We start from the raw sequence: 12423 nt of genomic DNA on the forward strand, positions 1-12423 counted from the left end.
GCAGGATCCCAGGCTCACAGACCCCAAGCAGCAGGGTCCTCTGGGATGTCCTCTGGGCCACGGTGGTAGGAAGGGACAAGCTGGCTGGCCCTTTGGAGAGGGGATCCTGTGTCTATCGATTGCACCGAGGGCTGGGCGAGAAAGCAAGGCTTTTTGCACGTTCGCAGGCTGAGCGAGCCGTGGGGTGCGAGCTGCAGGGCTCCCATGCTTCTCCTCCGAAAGCTGTGTCAAGGCAAGTAATTTCCGCTCTCGCACAGCTATTATGAAAGAGCCTGGGTTTGCTGCACCCCTCTCTCCCTTTGCCCTCAGGGCATGCTGGGCTTGTTAGAATTAATGTAATTAGCACATGCCTTATTAGCTCACTAAGGCACAAAGAACTCATGTATATTTGTAGCCAGGTTAAGCAGCCCCTATTAATTTAAGAACCATGTCCTCAGTGCATGGCAACAGTTAATCACTGCTGGTGACTCAGGATCAGCCAGTACGGAGGGAATTTGGGCAAGGTGTATATGCATGCGGTTCTCTTTTATTGTGTTATTTTTTTATTAACGAGCAGAGCTGTGAAGGGAATTAGCAGCAGGCGCAGTAGACAGAAGGAGGCTTTCAGTGCAGGTTTGATAAGCAGCCAGCCCTGGATATTTCCTATGCTGTATGGAGAAGAGGATCTATAGAATGGATCAGTGTGATACAACACAGGCTGGGAGGTGGAAATATACAGAAATAAACTTTAGTAACCCTTGCTTGAACTCCGCTTCAATAGGGTTATGAACTAGGTACTGATAGTAATTTTGCTTCGCTGTTTCCCCTCAGTGAATCCTGGGGCAGAGGAGGTGGCTGGTGTGTTCTGCTGCTGGTCATAATTGAGAGAGACTGCGGAAGAACAAGGTTTTCAGGAAAGAACAAAAAATAGTTGCAAGCAATTTCATTCTCTGCAGTGCCGTGGTCCTCAGTCTCTTTTGCTGGTCTGAGTCTTGCCACACACAGAGCTTAGTCAGGTCCTGTGGGATGCTTCCAGGATGCTTGCTACCCGGTGTTTTTTTAGTGGTTCCCCTCATCTCACCCGTGGAAGATGAAGGTTTTGCAGGTGAGTGCCAGTTTGTGCCCTACCACCCTGGAATGATGCAACCTGCAAGGCCAGGATGGTGGCGTGTGTCTCTGCTCCTGTAGCCTTGCATGTGGGCTGCTAAGGTCCTGCACCGCTTCTAAAACTAGTGGATTAAGCATTTTTGGGGCTCTCTTCAGCCAAGATCACTACCCATGCAAAGGAGGCTTCCTGCGTTTCTTCTCCCACTTCTCAAAATAATCAAAGGCCGTGCTCTTCGTGATGATCGTGAGCTGGGAGGAGGAGCTGGAAAAGTGGTGCTAGAAAGCAGCTGATGTGCTTGCACAGCTTTGGTCAGGTTTTCTGCAAGAAGCTCTTGGGGTGAGGTGCAGGTATCCTGCCTGCTCCCCCTCCCTCTTTTTACTCCTCTCATTTGCTGTTTCTGTCCCTTGCCAAGTAGGCTTGGGCTGTCAAAGCCTGAACTACTCCTGGTCGTCGTGGGCTTGCGCAGGAGCATCGCTGAGAAGATAAGGCTATTACAGGCAGACAGGCAAGGAATCCCATGAAATTGGGCCAAAGTGTGTATGTGCCTGTGATAACGTGCCCTCTCACTGCAGCTGGCAGGGGACCAAGTCCCCAGGCTCCAGCAGAGACGACAAGCTCCTCTGGCTCGCATCTGCTGAGGACCTGGCCCTCCTGGGAGGCACAGTGGGAAAATAAAAGTCTGAGATCTCTGTGGAAGGACAGGGGATGCACACGAGTTTGTCCGCAGCAGGTTGGAGCAGATAAACTTATTTCTCCTTCCTTAGAGCCTGTTCCTTGGGACAGCCCAATGCTTGGATGAAGACCCTGTGAGTGGTTAGTGGGGTGAGGAGCTGCGATGGTATACGTACTGGTGATACGGAGGTACCCATTTGCAGCTTCTAACAGGTGCATTGCAGGGGAAAAAGGAAAAAAAAAAAAAGAAAATTAAAAAGCGTGTGGGAAGAGAAATGGTTGTTGAGGTACTTCAGATGCTGGCTGGAGGTGGTGATTTTTTTAAAAAATAGATTTTATTTTTCTTTTCTGTGTTTCACGGGCACTGCTTGGCTTGATGGGTCTTTCTGTACAGGGTCAGAGCAGCCCACTGGCTCGGAGCTGTGGGCAGCTTTGTGCACACTGAAACAGAGGGTGTTTTCCAGGCCACCATTTTCAGCCAGTGAGGACTTCTGTTCCCTTCTCTCTGTGCTCGGTGGTTTGGAGAAGGAAGGAGTAGCCTTGATGTGGTGGAGTTTAACCCAACAGGTTTTTGGTCTTCCCTTGCGTTGCTCTGTGGGAGCAGCTGTGTGTCAGAGCCAGCTCAGCAGCCCCCTTGCTGGGTGCTGGGCTGGAAGGGATGGACCCTAACTTATAGCCCTGGAGTAGCTGAAGTTGGGGCTATTTCTGGCATGTATCTTGTTCAACGTCTGCTGAAGGAACACAGTGTAGGGGAAACAACTTGGATTAGTGGTTTGTTTTTCTTTCTTCTCAAAAGAAGAGGGTTTCCCCCCCCCTTTTCTAGGGCTGCATACAGCATTCTGAGAAAAACTGTACTCATCTTGTGACATGAAGGTGGTGGTCATCATAACGGTCCATCCTTGAGACAGCTGCCACCAAGCTCTCCAACTTGTGGGCCATCACCAGAGTCCTGGAGGGCTTGTATTGCATCACGTCCATCCTGCGTGCCCCATGCTAGCCCTGAGGCAGGACCAACAGCTCTCAGAAGGGGGGCTCGCAGCAGGCACAACGCTGACCAGTGCTGTCAGTCCTTCCCCTCTGCGGTCTGGGATCTGGCAACGGTGAGCCGGCACCATCCCAGGAGGACACGCTTCAAGGCATCTAACAGGAACAGCTCTGTGGGTGTTTGGTGTTGCTCTGATGGGGTACTGCTGCAGCTTGGCCTGGAAGGATGCTTACTCCTCCCAGCCGGGCCACTGGCACCCCTTTCTATCAGAGACCGGTCTGCTGAGAGCTGGGAGCCCTGGTTTTGTTGCTGGAGGGGAATGAATGGTCCCTTTCATGGCCCAGGACCTCAGCTCTGTGCTCTGCTTAGTTCCTACTGAATGGGCTAGATTCCAACCCTCACTTTCCCTTGGGCTTCTCGGTTGATTGTTTTTAATTACTGCTTTGTACATGGTGATTATTTTAAATTGGGAGGGGGAAACCTTTATCCTACTCTGCCAGTCTCTTGGCAGAGCACCTGAGTGAGGAATTTGCATCATTTAGTTTCTCGGTGGTACATCCTTCCAGATCAAAGTGTTGGTCTGTCTGTTGCTCTGCCTTTTCTTGACCACCACAAATTATTGAGGAGGAAACGCTGTATACAAGTTATTGTTTGTCCTGTCAGCTCTGTCTCCCGTCTGCCAGACTCCAGCTTCTCAGCAAAGCTGTCCTCTTTCTCCAGCTAATGCTGCATGTCTCTGAAACTGTAATTTCTTAAAAACTGGTATGGGGAACTGATCCAGGGGAAGATGGGTTTAAAAATAGTCAGTCACGCCAGTTCAACGTGTGACTACATGATTTCTCAAGTGGCACTTGGAAAGGGGCATCACTGGTAATAAGCACCCACTTATGTCATCCAAAGATGTCCACGCTGCAGAGTCGGTTGTACACCAGCATGATCACGTGTGGGCAGTTTTACTGTCTGTCAGTTAGCTTGTGCTTCCACTGTTGGCTTTTCAGTTGCAAAATAATGTAGGCCATTATAAACTTAAAGTAAATCATCTTTATCCCTAGAGGTTGCCACATTGTATATAGTTCATTGTGTTTGCATATGGTTTAGTTGTTCTGTAGCTACTTTTTAGAGATCCCTTTGAATTGGTGCAGGTCTCTACGGACCAAAGGCTGGAGCTCACCACAATTTTCAAATAAAATGCTGGGCCCGATTTTCTGCTGTGGCTGTGCTCTGACCTCATATCACCGCATCACTGAATATTTTATGAGATGCATGGAAAGGTTTTTTGGCCCTCTGGCTCCTCCACCTATTGGACTGTGTTTCTGTAGAAGCCATGGAGAGCCAAGACTGCATTTGCCTTTGGGCACATGTAGTTGGCCGTAATTTGGAGACTTGTTAATTGTGTTGTAAGTGTTGAGAGGAATGAGAGGGGTGCAGAGCTTGATGTGGCATTTGTGCTGAGCAGAGGAGCCAGGTCTCTGGAGACTCATCCACTAGACCCACTTGCCTTTTTAAGAACTCGGAGAGGAGTCAGCTTGAGATGGGAAGGGCACTGACATCTCCCGTGAGCTTCCTTTGCTCCCCTTAGTCTTGCCTGCGGTGCTGTGAGCACTTTTAGACCTGTTGTCTCTCTCTCTCTGAGAGAAGGCACTGCAGTTACTGCCTTACGAGAATGTTTTAATGTGTCGCTGTCTTACGGAGCGGGACTCCGCTATGTGTTCTCAGTGAGATGGCTGCAAGCTCATTTGTCCTCTTGAAACCTTCCCTCTGGTTCCTTCAGCTTGGCAGCGCCGATGACTTGGACAGCAAGACCGCGTGAGCCCTGGGTGAGTCACTTCTCCTTCGGCTGTCCTCACTCATCCCATCTTGCAGTGCAGCTGCAAAACCTCCAGGACAAGGGCTGTCCTTGACTGAAGGTCTGTGCAACCCCTAAAATAACTGGTCCCGGGTCTGCGCTGGGGCCTCTTGGTGTGCTGCAGTGCCGATATCCAAGCCCGGCTTCAAGATGAACGTTGACTTTCTGGCTCTCGATCTGGGGCAGTTTCCCAAGACATGCAAAGTTGAAGGGCGTATCTGGCGTCTGTTCCAGATCTGCACAGGCCTGCTCCTCAAGTCTTTCTGTCTGACTTGAATGCAGATGGCTTGGCCCTGAGCAGTTGCCCTTTGCAAACCTTTCTGCCTGGCTGGAGTGGGATGTGCTCTAGGAACTGGGGTGTGATCCAGTGTTAGGACCTGTCAACTGGACTCTGTTTTCTTGAGCTGGCCTGGAGTAGAGCTGAGGGCTAGGAGAGTTGTCTGGGAGAGAGACCACAGTGATGCAAGGAGAGGCCTCCGTGGGATTCCCTCTGTTGAGCAATAGGGCAAACAGCTGCTACACCGATCTGAGCAAGCTACTGGGTGGTTGGCCTGGAGAAGGTCTCCAGGCTGGGAAGGTGCTTCTCTTGCTGCTCACAGTGCCTTTTGGAGGCCTTTCTGCAAGCCTTAGCTCTCACAGAGGTGGTGGAAGATGCCTGTTGACTTGAGTTACTGCTTAAGGCTTCTCAGTAAAACAGGCAAAGTTGCATGATGCTGTACAGGGAATGGGGGGCCAGCCTGTTGCTTCCAACAGGATGGAGAGCCCGGAGGGGAGCACGTGGGAAAACTGGGTGTGTTCCTCCTGCTCCTGCTGCCTGAAGGGAGGAGGATCACCATGTCCTTCCCTGCTCTTTTGTCCCTTTCCTTTCCAGTGCATGCTGTTCCACTCACTGTGATCCTTGCTTTGGAATCAGCAGCTAGGTTGGCTTTTCTGTGCATCAGAGGCCAAGCAGACAGAGGGGCTGTTGCTACGCACAGTAAAGTGTCTGTCCGATGTCTTTTTTTTATTATTTGAAAAATCAAATTTTTTTTGAAATTTTTCAATTTGAAATTTGAAAAAAAAAAATTGAGTTTTTTTTTATTTTGAAAAAAAAAAAGTCACCTTTGGCTTTGCATAGAGGTGATGCCAGTGACTGAGGCCAGCAGGCAAATGGAGAGAGAGCACAAGCTGCCTCCAGCATGTGGTGGGACTTTTGTCCCTGAGAAAGGGGGGTTGGTTGGACCAGCTCAAAAGAAGCTCTTGAGTGCTGAGCCCTCTCCTTCCTTGGAGAGCGGTGGAAATGGCTGTGTTTCTGAGGCCAGTTTTGTCATCTTGGCTGCCACTGTGTGAAGGTAAATGAAGTCTCTGAATTTCCTGTAATCTCAAATAAGGCCTGAGGGAGAGGATAGTCACAGCACTGTGCGTGCAGTGTCAGAATACAGGACGTTGCTGTAGTCCTGGGAGCTTGCAGTGTTGTCCCCTGTGACACTTCCAGCATGGCCCTTTTGTGGCTCTTTTCCCATTGCAACGTTACGGGTAACTGCACAGGTCCAGATGGGTGAAGGATGTTGCGGGCAAATGCCTCTGCTAAGATGTTGGACTCTTTTTGTTTGTGCCTTGTTTCTTCCTAAGCTGGAACGTTGTCATGGGAGCAGGGTGCTCCTCAGGCTGCCAGTTGTGCTTGGAAGTCCTGTCTGAAGGGCAAGTCGGCAGCAGAGCCGTGACGAGAGCGCTGGAGCCTTTGCTGCTAATCAGGAGTTTTGGTCCTCTCTTGAACCTCCAGGTGCATCCAGGTAAATCTATACCGCCACCGCCTCTGTTCGCAAAGCCAAACACCTCTGGAACATGCCCTCAGTCCAGGGGCTGTCCTGCGCTGCCAGAGAACTTGCCTGTTTCTTTGTGTCATGAGGGAGATGTTTTGAGGTGGTTTATCATCGTGAGGTCTGGCAGCATGGAGAAGTTGAGACTCCCCGGTCTGAGCCCAGTTTGCACAGAGGGCAGACGCCAGTTGCAGGGGCAAAGTTTGCCCGCTGTTTTGCAAGGGTGCCAACCTGACTGCTTTCACTGTGAACGTGCTCTGGCATTTTTGGCTGTAGATAGGAGGGTGTCAGGAGACTCCGATCTTGAGCAGCCAGCAGGAGGGAAGCCGCACAGGGCAGAGGTAAGTCGTGGAGGACAGAAGGGACCGCAGGAGCTGAGGGCTCTTGCTGGAGACTGTTGAGAAGGAGGAGCGAGCGCCCTGCGTGCTGGGGCTCAGCATACCCACCGCCTTGCAAGCTGAGTGGGCACTGTGCCACTGAGCCTGTCCCCGTGGGGGTGCGAGCAACCAATGGTGCAGGCAGGTGGTGTGCCACCTCCCCGCTGGGACTTTGGCCTTTTTTCACCTGAGGTGAGGAGGTGACCTGCCCTGGGCTCAGTGCTTTCAAAGCCCAGCGTGGTAGGGGACAGTCAGCCGCTGACTGCGTGGCAGGTGAGTTTGCATCTGCAGCCCCGGGGCTTCTGGGGCTGGTGGCAGAATGGGATGAAGGGACTGCGCTGTCCCACTGCACAGATGGAGAGGTGACAGTCTGTGACAGTGGGGGAGCGTCTGCCAGTGTGTTTGAGCTTTGTTTTATTGAGGACTAATGCCCTGCCTGGTGCTGCAAGGAAATTCATGGCAGTCCCTGCTTTTGAAAGCCTAAGGGCAAGTGAGCAGCAGGGGTGAAGCTGCCACCAATTCCCTTCATCCCCTCTATCCCGAAATGTCTTGAGCAGGCAAAAGCCAAGTTGGCAGCCTCTCCCCAGGTGAGATTTTCTGATACCACCTCCCTTGTGTGCTTTGTGCCAGCATGCATCTGGAAAGAGCTTCTCTCAGGAAATATTTGTGGTTCAGTTTGCACTCCTTAAACCTTAGCGTTGCGATTGCAGCTTGGCTGCAGTCATTAGCAAAACTTGGCAGGGTGTCTGCACCTTCAAATGTCTTTGCACCGTGAAGGGAAAGGGGTCTGCTGATCCCAGAGGGTTTCTCCTCTCCCAGCAGGTACTAGTTGCTGATTGCTTCCCCCGGACTTCTGTGGCTGTGAGCGGTTGCATGGCTGTGTCCTCTTGACACGGTGGATGCTGGCACAGTTTTGCTCTGTCCTCTTACCCTCTGAGCCCTGCATCTTGATGTCAGCTTGTCTGGCTGGGGCACTGAGTTTGTCTGCTCTCGAGGCAAATGGGAATATGTGGAAGGGAGTCCTGTCTTCCCCTTCGGCTCTTTATTTTCAAGTCAAGGTTGTAGTTTGAATATTTGCTTTCAGTGACAGCTCCAGCACGTGCTGGCCTTCAGTTCTCTCTCATCCTTGCCTGACCGCTCTGCACAGATGTTAGCGCTGGCACAGAAGCAGGGATGGGAACACGTGTTTGGGTGTAGGGAGAGGATGGGGTTGCTTCCTTCAGCCGCAGCACCTGCTGACGTTGGCTAAAGGTCTTCTGTCAAAATGGCAGCCTGCATGCACTCAGGTAAATCAGCATGTCCAACGGTCTGCGCCCAAAAGGCTGTGCTCAGTGCTCAGCTGTGGTGTGGGGCTGCTGGGGAGGGGGGAGCCGGGGAGTGGGAGGGCTGGCGGAAGGCAGAAGCGAAGAGCCAGCCTCTGGGAGGGAGCTGCTGGCGGGACCGGGGAAGCTGGTGGACTGGGAGCCTGCAGCTGGCTTGGAGGGTGCTGCATGGTGGCTCTGGCAGCCTAGCAGAGGAAGAGCAGGACAAGAGGGAGGATGCTGAGCTGTGGGGACCCCCAGGGTCAGACTGTGGGCAGAGCAGTGGCATCTGCAGGTAGAGGTGGCAACCCACTGCCACAAGGCAGTGTGGTGGCAATAAGTGTGATGAGTGTGGTCAAAGAGGTGTGGGTAAACTTAACCTGTTCTTTCCCCACGGTGGCTCGGCTTGTGGAGATGTTGAGTGCCTCTGTCTCCATCCCAGCTTGCCAGCAGCACACATGGCATGTATGTGGTGAGACTGTGTGCTTCCCTCCATGCCCCAGGCTGGGCTGTGATTCTCTGGTAAGCACTTTTCCTTCTGGTGATAAGGCAAGAGTCGAAGGTTAAGAGTCCAGCCCTGTGCCCCAGGCTGATCAGGAGTGCAGCAGGTCTGCAGCAGGCAAAGGTTGGCCATCCTGGAGAAAAGCTTATGTTTGGGTAGTGTGGGTGGATGAGCCTGTGTGGTACGTGGCAAGGCAGGGGAGCAAAATAGCACCATTTTGCCCATGCCTGAGGCTGTGAGGACCAGCTACATCTAAAGCTGGCTAGGCTGGCATTGTGCTTCCCACAGTCTGGCTGCTGTCGCTCTCTGGAGCTGTATTTTGGGAGCTGGGAAATGGGAGAGGCTGGGCTGAGGAGGCTCCTGGGCTGTCTGTGTGTGGCAATGTGAGCTTCAGGCCCTTTGCACCACCTCTCTGCCTAGCACAGAGGCGATGCCCTGTGCTGCAGAGTGTGCGACACTCTGAAACTAATTTACTTGATCATTTTAATAAATGTAGAAGGGACATCCCAGTGTGCGAGTAATGGGGCATTAATCCATGCTAGCTGTGTTAACAGCACTCTAGGAAGGAATTAATGCCACATAATTCATTGCCCATGCAGCTCTCGCTCTCTTAATTATGGGATGTTCAATTTAGGGAGCCCATTCCGTGAGGGCTACTCAGCCTCTTTGGCTTTGAGTTGGGTCTCTGGCAGTTCTTACTTCCCTTGTCTGTTCACTACCAGTTTCCTCCCTGCTCCTCTGTTCCTTGTGCCATGCAGGTTCCCAGTTCCAGTGGCGCAGTTGTCCACTGGGCCATGGAATTTAACCATACCAAGACCTTCTGAGGCATCAGCACCTTTTTGATGCTGCTGGCTTGTCTGCTGCCCCAATGCAGATGCTGATGGAAGGTTTCCTAGGAAGATGCAAGCCCTGCTGCCATGGGAAGCCCTCCAGCTACACCCCTGCTTGGCTGCAGAACCTTTGCTTGCCTGCTTTTGTTTGCATTATTTCGCTCCTGAGAGCACTGTGTTCCTGGGGAGATACACTCAGGTTTTCACTTAAATCTCTTTCCTTTCTAGGTTAAGTGTGTAATGGTCTGGACTTGTTTTTTAAATACTCTAAGAAATTACCGGCATCCTCTTCCCAGCCTCTGTTTTTCCTCCTCTCAGGCTGCAGGACTGCAGCAGTTCTCCTGCCCTGGGAGGGATGGGAGTCCAGCTCTCCCCAGGAACTCCCTGGCGAGGGTGCTGGAGGCTTCATCATCCATCCATCATCTTTTACGGGACTTGGGGAGTTCTGTAGATTACAGCAAAATGCTGAGAGTTTGCAGTGACTTTGGGTTTGTTTTGCAAATAGTCATTCGCTGGAGCTCTGTCTGAACAAACAGAGCTCAAATAAGCTTTCCACTTCAGTGCATTAAAATCCCTTAATGCATTAAAATCCCCTGGCCATGGACATTCAGGCTCTGCTGTGCCAGGTGCTGTATAAACAGTTATCAAGTGCTGGTGTCTGCTGTAAAATGATCACATCATTTGCTTCCCCTCGCTCGTCCGCGAGTTGAGTAGCTTTTGTTAGGGGAGATGATACTAGTCCTGGCATTTGCTGGCCATACAGCCAGCACCAAGGAAACCTGTAACTTTGCCCAATTTTAAACCCAGGAAGATTTTGACCCCTTCTTGCTGTGTAGCTGCAGTAGGAGCATCAGTTCCCTGGTGAGAAGCAGCAGTTTTCCAGCTGGGTCAGACAGCTGGGCTCCATAGTTACTGGGCAGGTGGAGAGCTGAACCCAAAAGTCAAGGGGAAAAAAAAAAAAAAGAGGGAGGAGAGAGCTAAACCCAGCTGTCCTGAGTCCCTCTTGGTGTGGTAGCATCTTCTCCCACCCGCATCACCCGACTTGTGCCAGCAGGTAAGAAGCAGCCCTCTGATATCTCTGTGTGTCCATTTCAGCGTCTCACTTTCCAGCTGGGTGGTGGTGGATGCTAGCAGCCTTGCTGTCTTCTCTTGGCGTGGCCCTTTGCGGTGGCTGCCTGGCCTCTTGGATGTCCTTCTGCAGGGAAGTGTGCAGCAGGGACAACAAGGGGGGAGTTTGCCAGAGCTTGGAGTGGGATGTTGGAACCGCTTGGCGCATATACTTTGTCAGAGCTGCTGCCTCAATAAATACAAATGTTCTATTGAGGGTATAGATATTATGCCAGGGTTACAGGCTTTCAGCAACCGGTCTCCCTGTATTTTTAGATTTGGTCTTATTCTGGTTAAATTGATAGAGAATTAGATTAACCTGAAACAAACTGTTCTTGCAGACATGCATATGAAAGCAAAAGGGTTACGGAAGTGTGTAGTAGCGCGGCGTGGTGGGTGAAGTTTGCGTGCAGTGGTTTGGAGAGGAGCCCCTTTCCCTGGTGAGCTGCGGGTGCTGGTCTCGCGTGGCTTTGGCTGAATGTGGGACTCCAGAAAAGGCAGTTTTTGGTCTCTTGTCATCCAAGCATGGGACTGCAAATGCTTTCATACTGCCCTGTGCTTGGCCCTTGATGTAACAGGGAGGGGAGCAGGTCAGTGCTGAACTGTGTGTAACCTCTTCCCATACCTGCTTGTACCATCGCCAGCTCTTTCAGGGGCATTTTACTCTCAGGAATGCCTCTGGCCCTCAGGTTGTATCTCCAGAGCAGAAGTGTCAGCCTGAAAGCCACCTTGTTGGATGGGAGATGGTGCGGCTTAGGAAGTCTGTAATTTAGGGGCAAATTTCATTCCAGAGGCAGAGGGCAAAGATATTTCCTCTGCTTCTGGCTCACTGCCCGGGTGGTGACTGGAAGGGGGAGATGGAGGAGAGTGGCTGAGTGCTGCTGAGATGTCCTGAGATGGTCAGTATGAGACTGATGAAAGTATGGGGAACCTGGTCCCCAGGTTGGAGGTGAGGAGGAGACAAGGACACCTCCAGAAAGCTGAAGGTCGGCTTCTGAAATTTTCTCTGGCATCCAGATTTCTTTGTGTGGTAAGTTCTACCAGCTCTTGTCAAATGGTAGCAGCTAAAGGTCTTGGAGGGAAACATTCCTGCAGAATCGGAGCTTCAGCGCTGTGCCAGTAGGTGCTGAGCTGAAAGGAGTGGCCCAAAGGGCAAAGTCACACCAATAGCTTGGGGAGGGAGAAGCACTACTTGAAAGTCAACATTGGCACGAGGCTAACCGTGGCCTGTCTGTTTGGGCTGGGAAATAGAGGAAGGATTGTAACCACTGGGAGAACTTTTTTTTAAGACTGTCCTTTAGAAACAGCAGGTATGTGTTGGAGGGAAGGGCTGAACAGGTCCTGTGATGGCACGTGATTTTCTTGGGGTGGCTGGGTGGACCTGCAGAGGGTTGGAGCTTCACATGGTGCGGTGTGAAATGTTCCCCGGAGTCTGGGAGCGCTGTGATGGGTGCTGCTGTCCTGGATGCTGCTGTCCTGGATGCTGCGCAGAGCTCCTGTGCTGCCTGGCTGTTGCCCTTCCTACGTGCTGCTGGAGCCTGATGACTAGCAGCTCTTCCCTCCTTGTGTGCGTGTATATTTATATACACACTCGCATTTATAAGGCTCCCTCTGGAGCTCAGTCTCCTCTGGGGAGACCAGGTGCTCCCTTAAATCACTTGTTGCTCAGCTAGCCTCCCCCTGCAGCCTGCCCAGTAGGACCTGAGCTTCAGGAACAGCGTAAGTGTCTCAGCTTTGTCTCCTTGGTGTCTTTCTCTCCTTTCCCAGGAAGAAACTAAAGTGAAAAAGAAGTGACTGAAAAAGAAATTAAGGAACGATTTGAAGGAACAGATCCATTTCTTAACAAGATCAAGTTTGAATTAAATGGCTGATAAACAGATCAGGTAACTTTTTTTTTTTTTTTTTTTTTTCTCCAAA

At 51.5% G+C, this 12423-nt stretch overlaps 1 protein-coding gene across 1 annotated transcript in view; it reads left to right on the plus strand.

Moving 5' to 3' along the window:
• The first annotated feature begins 6390 nt into the window (after nucleotides 1-6390).
• Nucleotides 6391-12423, plus strand: part of SLC25A22 (solute carrier family 25 member 22) — a 35314-nt gene continuing 29281 nt past the window's right edge. Inside the window, 2 exon segments of the mRNA XM_037401989.1 lie at nucleotides 6391-7039; nucleotides 12274-12389. Coding sequence (XP_037257886.1) covers nucleotides 12370-12389 — 20 coding nt within the window. The 5' untranslated portion in view covers nucleotides 6391-7039; nucleotides 12274-12369.

This window comes from Falco rusticolus, chromosome 10, assembly GCF_015220075.1.
Source record: "Falco rusticolus isolate bFalRus1 chromosome 10, bFalRus1.pri, whole genome shotgun sequence".
In the NCBI taxonomy this organism is placed as follows: domain Eukaryota; kingdom Metazoa; phylum Chordata; class Aves; order Falconiformes; family Falconidae; genus Falco; species Falco rusticolus.